This window comes from Falco cherrug, chromosome 18 (genome assembly GCF_023634085.1).
Source record: "Falco cherrug isolate bFalChe1 chromosome 18, bFalChe1.pri, whole genome shotgun sequence".
NCBI classification, from domain to species: Eukaryota; Metazoa; Chordata; class Aves; order Falconiformes; family Falconidae; genus Falco; species Falco cherrug.
The window spans coordinates 1,904,656-1,924,795 of NC_073714.1; the positions used below are offsets into that span (position 1 = coordinate 1,904,656).

Sequence of the window (20,140 nt, forward strand, 5' to 3'; positions counted from 1 at the left end):
AAGAAGCCTTTCAACCATAAGATAAAACAAAAGAGATAGAGACACCATAGCGCTTCTCTTCATTCCTCTGGGTTTAAAGAGCCACTGGTAGCAAGGCTGGCTGTGTGGAAACCATCCCCGCCACGAGTATTTTCACAAGAAGAAACAAAACCAAAGCACAGATTAATTCCTGGAGATGCTGCTGACACTGCTGCCTTTCTCAGAGAAAGAAAGGTGGCATTCACTGGAGCCAGGCCATTGCTTTCTGTACGCACCGCGAACCGGGATAGTGACAGGGCATCAGTATGTTTATTGTGATCTGCTTTATCTCCCAGTATAGCCACTGATCATCAGAAGTCAGATTTCATACTGCAGCCGAAGCACAGATAGCTTGGTCTGCCTGCTCTCTGCCTGACAAGAGGACAAAATAAAACAGCAGCCAAGCGTTTACCCATCCCAAGACATTCAGCTCTTTCCTGGCTCACCTTGGACATGGTTGGTTGTGCACGATCTTGCCACATGAGATCATGAACACATCCGAGCTGCAAAGGTCAGTCCCGTGCACACAGCCCCATCTGGGAATGATGTGGGATCTGCTAGGTGCCTTCAGGACGTCAGCTGGCTGTCAGCCTGCAGAGGGTATGGTCAGAGCCCTCCCAGCCTTGGCCGCACCAAGACCCCTTCCAAAACACAGCCACAGGCCCTAGAGCCACGGCTGAAGGCTCCTGGAGCATCTGCACTGCTTGGGAGGTGATGGGGGCCGCTGTACCCCGGCATCCCCCGACAAGCATTCTTAGAAGTGACTCGCAGCACCCACCCCTAACCTCGGCCAGTGAGACAGCCTGGCTGTCGTTTTGGTTACAGGCAGGTCTAAATTACACAGCCTTGCCTACAGCCTCTCTTGAAAGAAATGAGACTTTGAGACATCTTAATTACAAAATAACATTTAGAAGTTCTCAGGGTTTATTATCTCGGCACACACAGTAATGATTCACTTGACATGTTGTAACCAGAAGGTTAACAGTAGGCTGAGCCGTTCCCTTCCCCTCTGTACTTACAAGTGCCACAAGTACAGCCCTTGCAGTGGAATACAAAACTTGTAGTATGTGGAAGGACATTACAATTATTTTGACCCAAGTGACCTGGAAAGCATTTCCAGGCATCCTGCCATTGGGGTTGCTCTGCTGTGATGTCGTTCTTCTGCTTGTACCTCTCCATTTCAGCGGCAGAACTGAGATTTCCAGGCTGTTCCCGTGTCCACAGGGGACACCACAGCCTAGCTCTTCACGACAAAGGAAGAACAGCACAACATGACATCTGCTTCCATTGACGGGCTGCCAGCATGGTCCCTTTCTGCAGCACATCAGTGTCGCTATGTGACTGCACTAAACCAAAACAAAACCCCACAACGACACACAAGTTTTTAGGGCGAGGAAGCTGAAGCTGAAAATAACACGCCGTGACTGACAAGCCCAGAGCCTTGGGTTGTGGCTGCACGTTGCAGTGCTGTTGTGACGACATCTGACAAGTGTTCCAGCTGTCTAAAGAACTGCTGTGGTTGCAGGAGGCACCTAGAGATTAGGCTTGATCTGGGGAACTTTGTACAGTGATTTCCTTCCTGCTGATGAAGAGGATGCAGACCCCCACGGAGACCTCTCTACAGCATAACTACCTCAGGTGTTTCTGCTTTTCCAAAGCCTGAAACAAACAAACAATTGAGTTTGCTGCTTCAAACCTCTCTTAATTTGTCCATTGCCAATTTATTTGTTGGGGCTGGGCTTCTGGGGTTGGTTCTTTTTGGTAGTGGGTTTTGTTGGTTTTTTTTTAACTCGGGGCTTATTGCTATTCCATTGTCAATAGTGCGTAGCAGAAAGAGCTGAGATTTAACAGAACTAAAACTCTTTGGAACCTCAACAACAGGCTGTGTGTTGTGGCTGATGTGCTTTCACAATCCCTTTCTTTCCAGTTTTTCCAGTATGGCCTGAATTCTGTGGACAGACTCTTTCCTGGCCTGCCGAACACCGTCCTGGCCACCAGTCTCGATGGAATCCAGTTCCAACAGCAGCTTGGTCAACATCTCCTCCAGAAGCCGGTAGGATTTATCTGTCTTTTTTCCTACAAATTCATCCACCTCTTGCTCCAGCTGTTCAGCCTCCCCCATAACATGGAGGATTCTCTGAATCTCTGGCTGGACGGCTGCAGAATTTGTTGAAGGCTGGTCACCGGGTTTTAAGCCAGCCTCCCGGTTCCCAGCCACAAGCTTCCGAGATGCACTGTCATACATTTGGGGCTGTGCGCTGTACTGCACCTTGGGGTTTGAGGGGGATGGCTTGGCGTTGAGCGGCGTGGCTGACTTGTGGTCATTCATTGTCCCACAGTGCTGGTGATTGACATCGGAATAGTAGTTGTGTTGGTTTGCACTTTGCTCAGGTTTGTCGTAAGCAATATCCTACAGTCAGGAGGAGAAAAAATAATAAAGTATGTCTTTAAGTGCATTTCCCTTAAAGCCAGGAACTAAATCTCTCATCTTGCACTCAAAAGGCAGGCAGGACTGAGGGAACTGGGTGACAGGTGACACCATGATTGCTTTGAAGCGTCCATGCCTGGGAGGACATGGCAGACCAGGTTAGGCATGACATTACCAGGGATCTGGGCAGCATTTTCTACACTGTCACACACCGTGACATCATAGCACATCACGTCCCCGTGGGCTGGCACCCCGTGTCCTGCCAGGTGGGCTGGTTTCTGCAAGAAGCCCCAAAGAGGGACATGGGACCCATGCTCCAGTCCCTGGCCGTTAAAGAGCAGATCCCCAGCAAGGGGCATGTGTTTAGAAGAAACAGCGTGAGCCACTGAACGGTCATTACCCGTGAATAGGGGAGATGCTAAATAAGATTTCAGGATGGTCCCTTTTGAATATACTAGAGAAGATATTTCTCTGCAGGTAGCATGCTCTTGAGCTGCTCCCAAGGAACAGCAGCCCCCATCCCCAAATCCCCCCATCAGGGCTGCTGCTGCACATGCCAGCGCTGCTGCCTGGCAGCCAAACCTCTGGAGAGTCGTTTGACTCCTGATCAAACCCAGAGAAAGCAGAGTTGAACAGACCCCACCAAACACATAATTTCCTTCTATTTTTTGCTTAAAAAATTCCTCAGCAGAGGATGACACTGCCCAAAACAAGCATTGTAGAGGAATACTACAGTCTGCTATACCAGAGTCTGCAAACTGACCCACAGGTTAGTCCCACACTGTGCTGAAGGATTCCTGACCACGTTCGCTGTGTGAGAGAGAAGAGTTGGACAAGCGAGACGAGGTCTGACCCGTTTCAAGACCTGTCCTGGGACGTCTACTATCTCCAGTACCTTTCTGGAATTACAGCTGTGGATTTTGGTCTTCTGTATGCAAACAGGTATTTTTGCTGGCAGTATTCTGGATACTTGCTGCTTTATTTCTACCTAAACTAACTGTGCTCGGAGAAAGGGGCATTCCTAGGAGACAGAGGCAAGTTTTGAGGAAAGCTGTGTCATCTAGGTGGTCTGACACAGACAGGACCCAGTGTGGGCATGCGCTGCAGAAGCATCAACTGTACCTTTGACTCCCACCCAGGAGAGTGGGAAGGAGCTCCACTGCCAGTCCAGGACGGGTGTGAATCCGAGAGGAAGAGGTTCCCGTGCATCGAAGCAGCAGGCCATGTGTAACGTGGCTGCACCCCATAGAGAGTGGGGGGAGCCCATGTGTCCTCTGGGGGTCTGGGCTGTGGCGGAGGCCCCTGTGCTGTGACCCCTGGATTGCTGTCTCCATACGGATACTGCGGGATGGGCATTCCTGGGGTCTGCAAGCAGAGGGGGAGAACAAGCATTACCCCTGGAGCCACTCTGAGCACTGCTCCCTCCAGAGAGCCCTGGAAACAGCTGCGGCACCAGACGTGCCACCCGATTCCAGCTTTCCTCGCCCAGGAGCTTAGAGTCTCTGAAGAGCAGGTGACCAGCAGTTCTTGTAAGAATAAAACCAGGCAGGGCAAGCTGCTCAAGGCACAAGAGCCATTAGGGCCCATGGCTCCATCGGAGGGGGCACTGCAGTCTTTCCCTCTGCTGTGGCCCCATAGAACAACTCCTTGTTCCCCAGGAAATGCAAGCCCAGCAGCTGCATCGACACGGGCTGGAAAGCACTCCAGCCGCTGCCCGGCCTCTTACCTGTGGTGGGGAGTAGCCATGAACCTGCTGCCTCCTGAGAGAGGACCCCTCAGCAGGGCAGTCCGGCGGGGCGTAGCTCCAGGGGGGAGCGGGTGACGTGGACCCATACATGCCCGTGGACTCTGCAGGGTAGGAGGTCCGCGGGGGCCCGGAGCAGTAGTACCCCCGTGTCTGCGGCAGGCCGGCATAGTGCGGGGCAGCGCCAGGAGCTGGAGGGTACGGGGGGCTGTAGGCCCCGTTTGCGTAGGGAGGATCCATTGCCTGGGAAAGAAGGAAGAGCAGAGGAAAGGTGATGGGCCACGGACACGGAGCAGAGGGGCTGCGGGCCAGCCCAGCAGCAGCCCAGAGAAAGAGGACCGGCCCTTCCTGCGGTATTTAACTAGGGAGTGCCTTTGTCCCCAGGCTGATTTGCCCCCGTGTTAGCTCTTCCTGCTCCAGTGTGGCTTTCTGTTGGCCTGTCTGCCTCACGTATTGGTCCCCTGGCCCTTGCAGCATGCTCAGGGAGGCATGGCAGGGAGACGGATTTGTCTGGACGGTGGGAAGAGAGGGGATACACTAAGCTTAACCATGCTTCGCTCAGAAACACGCGTACAGTCCCTCACAGCAAGCAGCTCTTAGGAGCTTCAGCCACGCCAACGTAATCACCAACTAGGGGGTGAAAAACACTTCAGGAAAGTTCATTTCCGCTTTGTCTGCAAACAGAAATGATGCAAGCGGACGAGATGGACCAGTTCTGAGGCCCAAGAGCAGGGTGCTCAGATCGCTGTGCCACAGGTCACGCTGGGGCCACAGGAGCAGTCGGGTCTGAGGACTCACTGTATGAAAGGTCTGTACATCCAGATTGTTTCTGACAATTTACCTGAATACATTTAAGTAATCAATGTCTATGGAATGGGAGTTTCCACCTAACGAGAGACAACGAAGCATCAGGATTTCAGGAGCTCACAGATGACTCCCTGTAGCTTTGAGCAAAGCAGTTTTTTGCCTGCAAGCTGTTTCATGGAGGAGAAATTGTATCACCTGCGTGCCAGGATTTAGGAAAGAGCCAGATCAAACCTACATGTCCCGTAGGATTAAAACAATCCGCAGTTATGTCTGAACAGCAGACGACCTCTTTGGAAAGACTAAAGCCTTTCCCTTCATACAGTATTTGTGCAACGGCCCCTATTGCTGCAATAAAACCAACAACAGATCTGGAAAGAGCAAGCCACGGGGCTGGGGCACAGCGGGACCAGCAAGGCTCTTCTCCCCAAGCTGCCACCCCAGCACCACCGGCTCCTTTCCACTGGCGGGGTCTGTTGTACCAACACCCCCAGTCGTGCGGCCAGTGCCTCTGCTCTGCCGTGCCCGGGGAGAGGGGATGTGGCAGGGGTGGGCTGCCCAAGCCCCGTGCTGGCGTGGGGGACCAGGTGCTTCCGTCTGACCGGCACCGGGATGCATCCTGGCCGGCGATGCCAGGTGCTCACTCGTCCTCTCGGCAGCACACCGCAGAGGACGGCGGCATTTCCCCAGCGATCTCTTCATTGCAATACGCGCCCCAGAAGTGTCACCTTGGACTAGATACGAAGGTAATGCTTCACGCTCGCCATGTTCCTCCAGCAAACACCTGCCCAAGCCCCGCGGGGCGGGAGAGCGGGATTTAATGCCAACGGGATCCAATGCGGGATCCTTTTGGAACCGAGCTACAAGGCCTGGGAACATAAAGACGTCGGTGACGGGCGGAGGTGAGGGGGGCTCGGCGGGGCGCCCTCCCCCACGGGGCTCGGTGCTTTGGGGGCGGTCGCGCCCTCGGCGCTCCACGCGGGTCGGGGCCGCGCAGCGCCCACCCCCGCGGCCCGGCCGAGCCCCCGCCGCCGCCGCAGCCCGGCACGGCTGAGAGCAGGGGGTCCGCGCCCGTTAGCGCTGCAGAGGCGCTGCCCGCCCCCGCGGGGCTCCGCCCGGGCCCCGCCGAGGGCGCGGAGGCCGCGGCCGCCCCCAGGCCGGGCAGTGGGCGGGCTCCACCCCGGTGGGCTCGGCTCAGCGGCCGGGACCGGGCCGGCCGCCTTCCCCCCGCCGGCCCCACCGCCCCCGCCGTTACCTGCGCCGCCGGCGGGCGGGGGGACCCGGGGGGCCACGGCGGGCCCGGCTCGGCGGCGCGGTCGCGGGGCTCCATGGCCGCCGCCCCGCCCCGTCCCGCCGCCAATGGCCGCCGCCCGCCTCGCCGCCAATGGGCGGCAGGGCTCCGCCAGCGCCAGCCAATGGGCGGCCGCCCCACGCGCACGGCCGGCTTGGCTTAAAAGGGCAGCGGCGCGGTGGGCCCCGCCCGGCGGCGGGGAGGTTCCGGGGCGGCGGCGGCACCGGCGCATGGCGGCGCTTCCGCTGGGGGCGGCGCGGCGGCACCATGAACTACATGCCCGGCACGGCCAGCCTCATCCAGGACATCGACAGTGAGTGCGCCGCCGGGCCGGGCCCTCCGCGCCACCGAGGCCCCCTTCCCCCGGGGCAGCGGCCCCCCGGGGCGGCTGGTCCCCCGTGGGGAGGGAGCTACCTGCTTCCCCCCGTGGGGTGGCGGGACCTCCTCGTTTCCCGGGGGCGCCGCTCCGTGGGGGGCGGTGGCGCCCCCTCTTCCCGCAGGGGGGCTGCCCCCCGCGTGGCGCTGCCGTGGCGGGCCGGTCACCGCCCGCCGCTGTCCCCGCGCCGTGCCGGGGGGCGCGAGGGGCGTTGGTGCCCGCGCGTGGCTGTGGCTGACCCCCCTCCTCTCCCGCAGAGAAGCACCTGGTCCTGCTGCGGGACGGCCGCACGCTCATCGGGTACCTGCGCAGCATCGACCAGTTCGGTACGTCCGCACAGGGGGGGCTGCGGGGGGTCCGGGTGGGCTGGGACAGGCTCCGGAGCCGTGTCCAGGAGCTGGCGAGGAGGAGGCGGGCCCCACGGTGCCCGTTCCCGTGAGCTGGCTGGTGCTCTCGTGCCCCTCGGTCCACACTTACTGGAGCAGCTCCATTCCCAAACGGTGGCCTAATGGCAGAGAAGAGTTTGGATTTGGGGGGAGATCACCGCTTAGTGCAGCGCTGCCCCGCCTGCAGCAGCGACCCCGCGGGTCCTGAGCAGGGGTGTTAAAAGGGATCAGCGTGGTGGTTCACGGAGTGACGTGGCTGCAGGCTGTGTTTTTAAAGCGTTTGTGTTGTGCATTAACACCCACCTGCATGTCCCCCCGGACTTGCTGCTTTACGGAGACTTTGCCCAGCACTGGGTGCTGCCCACGCTCCCAGCTGCATCCAGCACTGGTGCTGTGGCATCCCTTTTTGGGCAGAAATAGCCCAAGGCACATGTTAGGTGATGTTTGCACTCAGAACCAGGTGCCTTGGTCCTTGCCTGGAGCCTAAAGCACCAACAGTGCCGTTGTCTTTTCCGCTGTTGTCAGCGTGTGCTGCTTGGGTCGGCTCAGCCCTGGCGCTCTGAGCTCGCTGCTGTGCCTGCACAGGCTGCAGGAGCTGCTGCGTTTCAGCCGGGGAGATGGTCGGTGCCTTCGGTGATCCAGCTCAGAGGACCTGCCGAGAGGCATGAAAGTGCCGGTGCCATCGCCCCTCTGGGTTTTCTGCCTTGCTGGGATGAGACACTTTATGTCTGGAAAACAGTGAAACATGGGTTATTTTCTTTGTCTCTTGATTGCTGCAGCAAACTTGGTGTTGCACCAGACTGTGGAGCGCATCCATGTGGGCAAGAAGTATGGGGACATCCCTCGAGGCATCTTTGTTGTGAGAGGCGAGAATGTTGTTCTGCTGGGGGAAATAGTAAGTAAGCAGCTCCTGCTGCCAACTGGGACCGCGCTGGTGGCATTTGTGGTGCTGTGGCAGACACCAGAGCTGGGCATCCATCTGTCTGGTGTGAAATACGGTCACTGTCTCATTGCAGGGGCTGAAATTTGCAGCCCCTCCCAGGGCCGGTTCTGGCTGAACCATCAGGAAGATGCCCCTGTGAGTCTGAGGGCAGGGGGCAGAGGTGCTGTCCCACAGCTGCTCTGGGACGGCGCGAGGGGTAAAGAGCAACATGTGGCCTGGCGAGTGGAGGGAGATGTGAGGAAGCCTTGGCCTGTGTGTGGCATTGCTGGAGGGTGTCACTAGTGGCTGTCTGCGGGGCCGTCGCCTCGCTGCTGGCTCATCACCCAGGGACACTGTCTGGGATGGGCTTGCGAAGAGTCAAGCGCTGTCTCGCTTGCTGTTTGCTTCAGCGCTTTGGGCTGAGCTCAGCCCAGATGCTCCGTGGGAGCCCCATCCCATGGACAACTGTCCTGGGCGTCCCTGCCCATCAGGGTGCTGCCTCCAGCACCTCTGTTCTGCATCACCTCCACCTTTTGATGGGACTCATGGAAGACGCATGGGCACAGGCTCATCACGGTCCAGTGGTTGCTGGGGCTTGCCTGGAGGAGACCGTCCTGCACGAGCAAACCTGTGACCATGACCCAGGGGGAACCTGAGCATTTACAGGACCAAATCCCCTGGCTGCCTTCGAGCTAGTAAGCCCAGAGCTTGGGAGGCAGACCCCGCCGCTGCTCAGCTGCTCACCTCGGGAACAACTTTGGCAAGAACGATGGAGCATGTCGTCCATGGCGCAGCGCAGCCCACTCTCCCCGGGAGCACGGAGCCTGGCCAGGCGCTTATAGGAAGTGCTCGGACATCACCGAAGGCCAAGCACGTGAGAGGGGTGTGTGTCGGTGTCCCAGCAGAGGTGCAAGTGCAGACCCGCCCCAGACTGTTGCCATCCCAGATGGCTTTTGCCCCCCCCAGCCTGGTGCTGTCCTGGCTGGTGCGATGTGCTCGCAGAGACGACGTCGGCCCAGCCCTGAGCTGCCGTGCGGGCAGAGCGGTGCCCGCAGCATCCCACCAGCTGAGCTGCATGTTTCAGCCGCGGCAGCTGCCTTGCAGTGCTAAACAGGCTGTTTCTGTTGCAGGACCTGGAGAAGGAGAGCGACACGCCTCTGCAGCAGGTCTCCATTGAGGAGATCCTGGAGGAGCAGCGGGTGGAGCAGCAGGCCAAGCAGGAGTCAGAGAAGCTGAAAGTGCAGGCGCTGAAGGAGCGGGGCCTCTCTGTCCCACGGGCAGACACCCTGGACGAGTACTAGATGTGCTGCCCTTCGGACCTTCCTTCCATGGCAGAGCGAGGGGTGCTCCGTGATCCTCCCGCACATGGGCAGATCTCTTTGGAAAGGTGGATTTTATTTTCAGATTGTTTTCTGTGGTGCAGATAACTAAAAAAAAAAAAAAAAAACCAATGCCTTTAGTTTCTCCTTGCGGAGAAGGAGAGAAGGCATTTGGCTGACCTAGGTGGCCAGGTGCGCTGGGGAGCTGGGGTGCGTGAGCATTTGTGTTTGGGAGGCAAATCACTTGGTCCTTCAGGTTTGTTTGCTTTTTCCTTCTCACGTGGCCCTGGGTGAGAGTTTTCCTTGATGTGTAAATAAATCTTTGATTTCAACAACGACAGTTTCACCTCTGTTCTGTGACAGCGTGGGGCTGGAGCTTTCCAGCGCAGCGGTGGAGGCAGCAGCCAGGCCTGGGTTGGCTTTGGGCAGCTGCCAGGCGGTGTGAGCCTCCGGCACGCAAGCAGGAAAGAGAAAACGGCGGCGAGCGGAGCGGGCTGTGCTGCAGAACCTCTCGCTTCATTTCCCTGCGAAGCAAAAGACTGGGGGAAGTGCGTGTGCAGGGGGGTGGGTGGCAGAGGGGGTCCCCCCGAGTAGCTTTTCTCTTCCGAAGCGGCCCGTTGCTTTGCAGGACGAGCCATGCTCCACCCGCCCAGCAGCCCCCTGGAAGGCAAAGGTGGCGCGGAGGGGCTGGGACAGAGCCCCCCGCCGGCGGGGCAGCCTGGGGAAACATTTCCCCGTGAGCTTCTGGCTTCTGGGGAGAAAAGGTGTTTTCCCCATCATGTTTCCTCGTGGAGACTCGAGTGGGGGGTCCTGCGAGCTTGGCGGTGGAAGTGGCGTAAACAAGGAAATGCCATTTCTTGCTTTAACCAGAAGCCAAAGCTCCACGGGCCAGTGGCTCCTGCAGCTGGAAAATCCCCGGGAGGAAACGGCTTGTTCGGTTTCGCTGCTCTGCCGCCCCTCTTGTTGGGGGGGGCGGCGCACACGGGACAGTGGGGTGTTTTGGGGAGCAAGGGTTGCCCCAGCCCCTCTGCCTGCCCAGGGGTCCTGTGCGCCAGGGCTCCCGCGCTGTGGGTTGGGGTCTCGGTGCTGGGGGGGAAGGCTGCTGTGCTACAGGCGGCTGCCGGGGGCGCAGGGCTGACCCCCCAAGGGGGGCGTGTGCCAGGTGCTGCTCTCGCCCGACCCCCAAGCCGGGGGGGGGGGGGGGAGACACCCCAACGTGGGGGGGGCGCCCCCGTGCGGGGGGGCGCGGCGCTGCCCCTTACATAAGCCCGTGACGCCAGGGGGCGGCCCGTGACGTCATGGGGGTGACGCGCCCCCGGAGGCGGCCGGTAGCGGCGGGAGGTGCCGGCCCGCCCCGCGCCGCCGGGCCGGGGCAGCGCCGCGCCGGGCATGGTGTGCGGGCGGCGGGGCTGCGCCGCCGGCCCCCCCGCGCCATGGAGCTGGAGAACATCGTGGCCAACACCGTCCTGCTGAAGGCCCGCGAAGGTACCGCGTCCCGCCGGCCCGGGCGGCATCCCGCTCCCCTCCCGGTCCCGCGCTGCATCCCGGCCCCCCGCCCCGCGCCCCCTCCCAGCGGGCACCCTCCGCTCGGGGCCCCCCCGCGGGCACCCCGGGCCCCTTCCATCCGGGCCGGGTGGGCTCATCGCGGTTGGCATCGCCGAGCCCCCGGGAGGGACCGGCTGCCCCGGGGCCGTGGGACGCGTCCGTCGGTCGGTGCCCCCGGGGCGCGGGGCAGAGAGGGCACCGAGCCGTGCCGGAGCCGTTCCCCAGGCGCGGCCGTACTGGGACACCCGGGACACGGGACACCCGGCACACGGGACACCCGGGACACGGGACACCCGTCCGCCCGTGCCAGCAGGACGTGCCTGGCATGACGGGGCTCACACGAGCAAAACTTCGCCGGTGCCAGGACAGCTCGGCGCAGGCCTGGGCAAAACGGGCGCTGCCAGGCAAACCACGGCCTCACCGGTGCCGGAGCTGCCACCCCGGTGTGAGCCCTGCGGGAGCTGGGACGAGGCCTGGGGGGCAAAAGGCTGCGAGCCCCCGCGCCCCGCCAGAGCAGGGCTTGGCATGGGTCCTGGGCCAGCACAGGCGCCTTTGTTTGCTTTGGGTTTCCTTTGGGAAGCCGGCGCCCTCGTCGCAAAACCATTGTGACCAAAAAGCCACCAGCCCCAAAAGCCACCGGCCACCGGCGCTGGCCCAGCCCTGCAGGGGACGGGGCCACTCGGAGGGGATCCCATTTTTTTTTTTTTTAAATCCCCGTTTTCTAAAGGTTTCTTACCCCCATCACGGTTGCTTCCAGCAGCGTTGGAGATGCCGCGGGGATGACCCGTGTGCAGGGGCCGGAGAGGTCTGGCGTTGGGAGGCTGGAGCAGCCGGCCAGGCGTTCGCACGATGCTCCCTGCTCAGGGCTGGACCCTGCTCCTGTCCCGTGGGATGCACGACGGCTGCCGCATGCTGCACCGGAGCCTTGCCAGAGCCAGAAGGGGGTCTTGGCCTCGAGGGTACCAGGGGCTCTGCCACCACGGGTGCCAAATGGGTTAATGTCAGCGTGCGCCGGCTGCAAGAGGTGCCGGAAGCCGGGAAGCAGAGCAGGATGGAGGGCTGGGTCCTGGCTGGGCAGCTGCTTCCCTCCCTGGCGGCATGGACAGGACAGGAGCCGCCTCAGCAGAAGGCTGAGACCCTGCCGGCCATGGCCAGGGGACCCACACGTGTGGGTGTCACGGGCCAGCCTCGTGTGAAAGGCACAAGGGGTTCGGCAAGGTCCAGCCCTGGCACCCTGGAGCAGCCACTGCCACCTGTTAATTGCATTTGGCCAAATTCTGCCATCCTCAGGGTGTGCTGGGGGGGCTTGGCTGGGGCAGCAGTCCCACACCCCTGGTGCTTTTGGGGGTGCTGGCAGCATCAGTCCCGTACCACATGCAGCATCAGACCCTGAACGTGGCGTGGGTAGATGCCAGCACTGGGCTAGGCTGCGTGTTGGGGGTCTCTGTGGTTTGAGGGGCTCCTTGAGCTGCTGCCACCCGCTGTTGCCCTCAAAAGGGCCTTGCTCTGCTGCAGGGCCCCTCATGGCCCTTCCTGCTGCGCACCTGGGGGCTTTGCCCCCTGAAAGGTGGTCGGGGGGGCTGTTCCCTCTACCCAGCCCCACGAGGGCTGAAGGGGTCTGTGGCCGGCCACCCTGGGCTCTGTGCCCAGCTCAGCTGGGGCCGCTGGAGCCTTCGAGGGAGCGCTGATGTCCCGGAGGGCTGGGGGAGCCAGCAGGGCTTGGCCGCCTGCGGAAGTGCCTGGGGTAAAAACCCAGGAGCGTGTGGGCACGGAAGAGATAAGGGGCGGTGAGTAAGGCTTTATGGCCTGTCGGGGTGGAGGCAGGTGGCTCTGCACCTCACTGGGCATCAGCACCGTCTCGCCGCATGCTACCCGCTGCGGGGGACACGCTCCTGCCCGCTGCGGGGCTTTTGCTGCCAGGAGCTGCGTTGGTGTAACGCACCTCCCTGTTTGGTATGTGGGCTCCTTTCTGCTGAGAAACGGCTTTATTTGGCTTTCTGCAGCTTTTCTGGTTGCCGTGGTCGGCTTGGCAGCATCCTCGTGGGGTTTTCCCGGCATGGTTCACTTGGGGGGAGCAGGGCTGAGGCGAGTGCCCTCTTCTCGTGTTATCTTCCCTTGGGCATCCCGCTGCCTGGCCTCGTCTGCGCAGGCAGGGAGCAGGCAGCAGCGGGATGCCCAGCACGGCTGCTCCCCACGTGCCCTCTTTCTTGGCTGCCCTGACCCGGCAGAGGATGCTGTGGGAGAGGGGCTGGCCACTTCTGGGATGTCCCCATTGGTGCTCTGCTGCCCAGCACCAAGGGGTCCGTGCTGGCGGTGGGTGGCTGTGCCCGGGCCCCCTGCCCTGCCCACAGCCCTGTGCCGGGCCAGGAAGGGCTGCCAGCCCTTTGTGCAGTGCTGCTGGGATGCGGCTGCACCCTGGGGAGCAGAGGCGAGGGCAGGGTCACTTCCACGGGGTCTGCAGGTGGGGGTGGTCCTGCCCCACAGTGGGCTGGGACCCCCCCCGGAGCAGCCGTGGGTGGCAGGAGCAGTCTGAGCGCTTGCTGAGGCTCCTGACTGCCCTGCGCCTTGCGCCAGCTTGGCACAAGCATTGTGTATTTTTTTTTTCCTCCTTTACTTTGAGGTCTTTGGGTCTCATGCAGGCTCTAGCTCGGTGTCCTGGTGGGACCCATGTCTCTGCTTCCCCCGCTGCAGTGACAGGCTGGGGTGGGAGAGGTAGTGGCGGCTGGGGGCACTGGGGAGGGAGCGGGATGGGTTTTGCTTTGCTGGAACACACTCCGGGCAGAGGAGCGGGTCCCACTCCGAGCCCTGAGGCCTCGGTGGTCTGGGGCAGCTCTGCCGCAGGTGGGGTTTGGTGCAGTCTCACCCAGAAATGCTCTGGGGACGGGCTGTGCGCTGGGGACACAGAGCTCGTCCCGGCTCACCCCAGCTGTGCCGTGCCTGGCACGCTGCAGGCGAGACCAGAGCGGGGAAGGAGGATGCTGCGGCAGGAGCCTGTGTGGAAGCAAAACGCTTCTGACTCAGCCAGGGGAGAAGTGTTGGGGTGCAGGTGACAAGTGTTGATTTATTTTTATTGTTGCAGCAGGCAAGTTGAAATTTGGAAGGAGCACCAGGCGGAGCAGGGTGCTGGGGGTGATACCTGCAGAGTCTGTGGAACAGGCAGGGAGGGAACTGTGTGGGCAGCGTGTCCCTGAGCCCGGCCACGAAGCCACAGCCTCGGAGCATCCCTGCGAGGTCGGGGCTGCCGGGGCCCTCTGTCCCTCCCGTGTCTGTCCCGTGTCGGATGGCTCCTGGGGCAGGTGCAGGGTCCTTGCCAGGGCATCACCCCTTTGCTCACCAACCGGGGGGCTCCAGCCTGGGCACCGTGGGGCGAGGGGAGCGGCTGCTCCTCTTCCTGGGGCAGCGAGCGCTCCAGACCCCGTGCCACCGGTGCCAGGGTGAGCGGGGTGCCCAGGGACCCGTGCCCGCTCGCCGCCGAGGCTGCCCCGCCGGCTGGCGTGGGGCTGTTCCTGCCGGAGGAAGCGAGCCGATGAGGGCAGGAAGCTCTGCCCGGCCGAAACGCCAGCGCCGCCGGAGCCCAGCACCGGGGCGTCCCACGGGCTCGGCTCGGCGTCACCGGGGCCGGCAGCGGGTGGTGCTGGCCGGCCACCAGCTCAGACCCGCGCTGATGTCGGGTCCCTGCAGGGATGACTTCACGCACCAAGCATCCGCCTGCAAGCCCGGGAGGAGCGGCTGCTGCGGTGGGGCCATCCCCCTGCCCCCTCCTCACCCCCAGCGGGTCCCCGTCCTGCAAAGGCAGAGGCCGGGCTGCTGCGGCCCCACGGGCAGGATGAGCAGCTCTGGGGGGGATAAGGAAGCCAGATGTTTACTGGAGGGGGAGATGCGGGACCATGGCATTGTTTGGGGAGGAAGCATGCACGTTCTGGGTCCAGCCCTCTCTGGCACCTGGTGATGCTGAAGGGGATCCCGTTGCTGCCCTGGCATGAGGCTGGGAGCCACGAGCACGTGCAGATCCCCTCAACTCCTCGGGATGAGGGTCCCCTTGGGGGTCAGAGCCCTCTCCAGGGCTGAGGATGTGTTTTCCCGTGTTGCTTTAAAGCTGGCTAAAGCCCCAGTGCTGGCGGCATGCGGGTATGTCTGTGAGTGATGGGTTTTGGGGACCAGCAGTGGTGAGATGCAGGAGACCCCAAACTGAGTGGCTCTGCAGTGCTGGGCAGGGGCTCTGCTCCCTGTTGCCAGCCGGGCCGGGGCAGCGATGCCCACCCTGGCAGTACGACCGTCTCTCCCTCTCCCCCCCGGCTGCAGGAGGTGGTGGCAAGCGGAAAGGCAGGAGCAAGAAGTGGAGGGAGATCCTCCGGTTCCCGCATGTCAGCCAGTGTGATGAGCTGCGGAAGGGCCTGGGTGAGCCGGGGAAGGTGCCGGGAGCTGGCGCAGGGGGCCCGACATGGCACCGGGTAGTGGCTGCGTGGGGGACATGGCAGGCGCAGGGCTGTGGCACGTGCTCGGTGCAGTGCGTGGCACATCCCACCTTCCCTTGCAGAGCGGGACTACAGCAGCCTGTGCCAGAAGCAGCCCATCGGCCGGCTGCTCTTCCGGCAGTTCTGCGAGACGCGGCCGGAGCTCCTGCGCTGCATCCGCTTCCTGGACGCTGTGGTGAGGGTCCCCGCGGGATGCCACCGCGCCGGCTCTGCTGGGGGACGGTGACTTATGGAGGCATTTTCCCAGGATGGGGCTAGTTGGGGTTTTGGCCACTGCCACGGCCGGTTCGCAGTGTGGGCCCCAGGGTGGTGGCTGTGGAGTGGCACCCGGGGGGCTGCAGGGGAGGCAGAGACCCCCCATCCTGCCGTGCTGCGGGTTGCACTGGGGGAGGGGGACTCTCCATCCCAGCAAGCTCAGAATCCAGCGGTGCCTGCTGCGAGGTTCACCCTGGTGCCAGGTCTCAGATGTTGGCGAATGGGAAAAACAAACCTCATAAAATGATCCATGTTTCCCATTACCGCACGGTTTGTGTCAGCAGTGTGTGAGCGCCCTGCGCAGCAGGGTCAGCTTTCCAGGGGCTGGGGGCTTCGTGGGGAGCAGCCGGGGCCTCTGGGGTGCACAAAGACCTGGCAGCCACGGGGGCTGCTGATGGGGAGCATGTGCCTACGAAGCGGCCCCTGCTTGTGCTGGCTGCCAGAGCTCTTGCGGGACATTTTTCCTCTCTTTGAATAACAAGAGCTGCTGGGGCTGTGGTGGGCCTGAGGGTGGCAGCCCACTCCCCTGTTGCGGGGAGCAGGGTGGGACCCCCGCGGGGCTGCCTGCACCACCACAAGCCCCGCAGCAGGCAGCTGCCCATGGCACGGGGGTGCAGGCAGCTCCCTGGCCCCACAGCCAGGCAGACGTGCCTCGTCCGGGGGAGCAGGGGGCTTGGCGGGGGGCACAGGGCAGAGCCATGCCCTGTGCCACTGGCTGCAGCACCCTCCTCTCCCCGGGCATCCCAGGCGGACTACGAGCTCTCCCCGGATGAGAAGCGGAAGGAGATGGGGGAGGAGATCATCTGCCAGTTCCTCAAGCAGGAGGTGAGTCTGGGGGGCTTTCCTCCCCCAGGGCAGGATGGGGTGAGGGTGGGATGGGAGCAGCAGGAGGGGTCCCTTGCTGGCCACAAAGCCATGTCCCTGCTCTCCGGGCATCCCAGAAGGTCCCATTGCCCAACTGGGATGATGGGTGGGATGCGGGAGCGATGCACCCAGGGGGTGAGTGTGCAGCCGTCTGCTCCCCCCGGCAGTCCCCAGATTTCCTGCCCGAGGTCGGCCAGCCCCACGCCAGCCAGTGCCTGCAGGACCTGCAGAAGAGCCCCTACAAGGACCTCTTCAGCAGCTGCCTGCGGTGAGTGCCTGCCCGGGGACGGGCGTGCGGGGGGGCTGCAGGTGACACCAGCCGCCCCCTCTGCCCCTGCAGCACCCTGCACGAGCACCTGAGCGGGGACCCCTTCACCGACTACTGTGACAGCATGTATTTTGACCGGTTCCTGCAGTGGAAGTACCTGGAGAGGTGAGTGAGGAGTCTGGGGGGTCTTAGGGTGGGGGGGTCTGGGGGGCGGCGGGGCTGATGTGCCTAGGGCTGTGCGTTTCAGGCAGTCGGTCACCAAGGACACGTTTCGGCAGTACCGGATCCTGGGCAAGGGCGGTTTTGGAGAGGTGCGGCCACAAAGGGAGGGGGGATGGGGTGGGCTGGTGGGGGCTCACCCCGCCGCTGTCCATGTGTGCCCCCCCCCCAGGTGTGTGCCTGCCAGGTGCGGGCCACGGGGAAGATGTACGCCTGCAAAAAGTTGGAGAAGAAGCGGATCAAGAAGCGGAAAGGGGAGGCGATGGCCCTGAACGAGAAGCAGATCCTGGAGAAGGTCAACAGCCGGTTCGTGGTGCGTTGTGCTCTCTGGAGGGGCCGGGGAGCCGGGGGGGCCAGTGCCGATGCTGATGGCCGGGGTGGGCGCACAGGTGAGCCTGGCCTATGCCTACGAGACGAAGGACGCTCTCTGCCTGGTGCTGACCATCATGAATGGCGGCGACCTCAAGTTCCACATCTACAACATGGGCAACCCTGGCTTCGAGGACGGGCGCGTGGTCTTCTACGCAGCGGAGATCTGCTGTGGGCTCCAGCACCTGCACCAGGAGGGCATCGTGTATCGGTGAGCATGGTGCGGGCACAGGGCCGGCGGGGTGGGACTGCTCTGTGCTGAGCCATCCCTCTGTCCCTGCAGGGACCTGAAGCCGGAGAACATCCTGCTGGATGATGATGGTGAGGAGGGAGGTGCTGGGCTGGGCTCTGCCCATGCTCTTGGCTCTGGGGTTGGGTGTCTGTGTGCCTCCTGGGGGTTCTCTGGCTGTGTTTTGGGGAGGATGTGCAGGGATGTGGGGTGGCTGTTCCCTGGGATGCTGGGCGAGGGCACCATCCTTGGGATGAACCCCTTCCCTGCCCAGGCCACATCCGGATCTCCGACCTGGGGCTGGCCATCAAGATCCCTGAGGGCGAGACCATCCGCGGCCGCGTGGGCACTGTCGGCTACATGGGTGAGCATGGGGGCTGCGCCGGCCGGGCTGGCCTGGGGGTCCCTGTGCCACGGTGTGCCCAGCCGCTGATGGCTCTGGGGCTGTGCCTCGCAGCCCCGGAGGTGATCAACAACGAGCGCTACACCTTCAGCCCCGACTGGTGGGGCCTGGGCTGCCTGGTGTACGAGATGATTGAGGGGCAGTCACCCTTCCGCGCCCGCAAGGAGCGGGTGAAGCGTGAGGAGGTGGAGAAGCGGGTGCAGGAGGAGCAGGAGCTGTACTCGGACAAGTTCAGTGAGGATGCCCGAGCCATCTGCAAGATGGTGAGCTGGAGACCCTGGGACCTGCCGGTACCCTCGGGGGGTGGGGCTGGCTCCATGGCCCCCACCGTGACCACCCGTCCCCCTCCCCAGCTCCTGGCCAAGGACCCCAAGCAGCGGCTGGGCTGCGGAGCTGACGGGGCGGCCGAGGTGAAGCGGCATCCCTTCTTCAGGACCATCAACTTCAAGCGCCTGGAGGCCGGCATCATGACACCCCCCTTTGTGCCAGACGTAAGGGGCTGGGCCGGGGGGGACCCCAGGGGGGGGGTGAGCCCCGCTCCCCCCACTGACAGCTCCGTGGTCCCCACAGCCCCGGGCGGTTTATTGCAAGGACGTGCTGGACATCGAGCAGTTCTCAACGGTGAAAGGCGTCAACTTGGACCAAACCGACAACGATTTCTACACCAAGTTCGCCACCGGCAGCGTCTCCATCCCCTGGCAGAACGAGGTACCAGGGCTGTGGGGCACTGGGGGGTCCTGCCATGCTGTGGTGCTGCTGGGGCGGCCTGTGCCTGCCCTCCGAGTGACCTGTCCCCCCCCAGATGATTGAGACTGAGTGCTTCAAGGACCTCAATGTGTTTGGACCCAGCGGGACCCGCTCCCCTGACCTGGACTGGACGCAGCTGCCCGAGCCCCCCAAGCGCAGCCTTCTGCAGCGGCTCTTCCGACGCCACGTAAGAGATGGGGTAATTGGGGGAGGGGGGGACGGTTTGCCCTGGGGTCTCCTTGAGACCCCCCTGGCTCACTGCCCACTGTCTGTCCCTCACAGCCAGCTGACTACACCATCGGCACCACCATCCAACCCCCCCACCCAGCCGCTGTGAACTCGCACACTCCTGCGGCCAACTCTGCCTGCCGAGCCCCGGCACTGTCCTGACCCCTCTCGCCATCCCGGGGGAGCCGCTGGGGCCGGGAAGCCCCCAGCCCGCCCCCCCCCCCCCCCTCAGGGTTGTCTCGGACCAGCGCTGGAGCCAGGGTCTCCAGGGATGCTCGTGGAGGCGAGGCAGGATGCTGGCACAGGCTGGTGAGGGTGGGCAGGGGGTGATGGAGAGGCAATGGGGCAGAGTCTGCTTGACCCCGGCCCCCGGCCCCTTTCCCCCAGCCCCACTGCACATCCAGCCTCTTCCTGGGGGGTGCCATGCCCAGCTGCCCCCCTGCCGCTGCCAGGGGAAGGGGCTCGGGCAGGGACCATTTGAGCCTGTTACCTTACTGCCAGCTCAATGCACAACCCTTGCGGGCACTGAGGGGCTGCGGGGCTGCCTGCGCTGTCCAGATAGAAACAAAGGCAGCCTTGGAGGGGGGTGTCACCCCCAGCTCCCCCTGGCTGTGCTGCAGCAGGAGGGACAGGGTCAGCCTGACAGACCCCCCGCCTCGGGGGAAGCACAGCCTGCCCCTCCTGCTCCATCCTCCACGGTGTGAAATGGACTCAGAGAAGGGGATTTTCTTGAGTGTGGCTGGGCTGGGGGGGGGCGTGGGGGGGGCTCCCTCTGTCCACGGGACAGCTCAGGGCAGCCTCGGGGTGCCCAAGCCTTGCCTGTGGGGTTGGGTGAGCAGGGGGCAGTGAGCACGCATGGGTGCACGAGGGGCAGGCAGCGGGTGTGCAAGGGACAGTGCACGTGGGCGTGCAATGTGCAGGCACCGTGCATGGCTGTGCAAGGGACAGCATACGTGGGCTGGGGGGTCCCAGGGGTCCCGGTGAATCCCGGCCTCTGACACCTTTGGTTTACATTCAATCGGGTTTTGTACATTTGTAAACAATTGTAAATATTTGTACGTGGAGCGCCTGGATGTACATTTTTAAGCTAAAAGCTGCAAATACAGCCATGTGATTACTTTCCACGGGTGCGTGGGGGGCATGTTGAGGGGGTTGGGGACCCAGCGGGGGCTGCAGGGGCTTTCTCAGCCGTTTTACCTCCCCCAGCGTTTTCTCTCTCCTCTGGCCCCCACAGATGTGGGTGGGAGGGT

At 62.7% G+C, this 20,140-nt stretch overlaps 3 protein-coding genes across 5 annotated transcripts; 2 read left to right on the top strand and 1 right to left on the bottom strand.

The window, feature by feature from the left end:
- Positions 1 to 911: 911 nt before the first annotated feature.
- On the bottom strand, positions 912 to 6,393 carry BAG4 (BAG cochaperone 4). Of its 2 annotated transcripts, none has more exons than XM_055696087.1 (4): positions 6,250 to 6,393; positions 4,173 to 4,433; positions 3,569 to 3,811; positions 912 to 2,428 (listed from the first exon to the last, which is right to left on the bottom strand). In XM_055696087.1, the coding sequence occupies exons 1-4, from the start codon at positions 6,322 to 6,324 to the stop codon at positions 1,925 to 1,927; spliced, it is 1,083 nt and encodes a 360-aa protein (XP_055552062.1). In that variant the 5' UTR covers positions 6,325 to 6,393; the 3' UTR covers positions 912 to 1,924. The 2 variants fall into 2 exon arrangements, with proteins under 2 accessions (XP_055552062.1, XP_005438127.2); XM_005438070.4 differs by lacking the exon at positions 6,250 to 6,393 and adding an exon at positions 5,723 to 6,223.
- Positions 6,394 to 6,443: 50 nt separating this feature from the next.
- On the top strand, positions 6,444 to 9,623 carry LSM1 (LSM1 homolog, mRNA degradation associated). Its single transcript, XM_055696090.1, has 4 exons — positions 6,444 to 6,598; positions 6,919 to 6,987; positions 7,827 to 7,942; positions 9,100 to 9,623. Exons 1-4 carry the CDS (start codon positions 6,553 to 6,555, stop codon positions 9,268 to 9,270), a joined length of 402 nt encoding a protein of 133 aa, XP_055552065.1. The 5' UTR covers positions 6,444 to 6,552; the 3' UTR covers positions 9,271 to 9,623.
- Positions 9,624 to 10,598: 975 nt separating this feature from the next.
- Positions 10,599 to 20,014, top strand: LOC102046997 (G protein-coupled receptor kinase 5-like). Of its 2 annotated transcripts, XM_055696129.1 has the most exons (16): positions 10,599 to 10,773; positions 15,136 to 15,231; positions 15,371 to 15,483; positions 16,311 to 16,388; positions 16,595 to 16,695; positions 16,768 to 16,860; positions 16,943 to 17,006; positions 17,087 to 17,227; positions 17,304 to 17,494; positions 17,567 to 17,604; positions 17,787 to 17,876; positions 17,970 to 18,178; positions 18,269 to 18,406; positions 18,486 to 18,623; positions 18,718 to 18,849; positions 18,945 to 20,014. In XM_055696129.1, the coding sequence occupies exons 1-16, from the start codon at positions 10,722 to 10,724 to the stop codon at positions 19,050 to 19,052; spliced, it is 1,782 nt and encodes a 593-aa protein (XP_055552104.1). In that variant the 5' UTR covers positions 10,599 to 10,721; the 3' UTR covers positions 19,053 to 20,014. The 2 variants fall into 2 exon arrangements, with proteins under 2 accessions (XP_055552104.1, XP_055552105.1); XM_055696130.1 differs by lacking the exons at positions 10,599 to 10,773; positions 15,136 to 15,231; positions 15,371 to 15,483; ... (1 more) ...; positions 16,595 to 16,695; positions 16,943 to 17,006 and having other exon boundaries at positions 16,762 to 16,860.
- Positions 20,015 to 20,140: the final 126 nt, after the last annotated feature.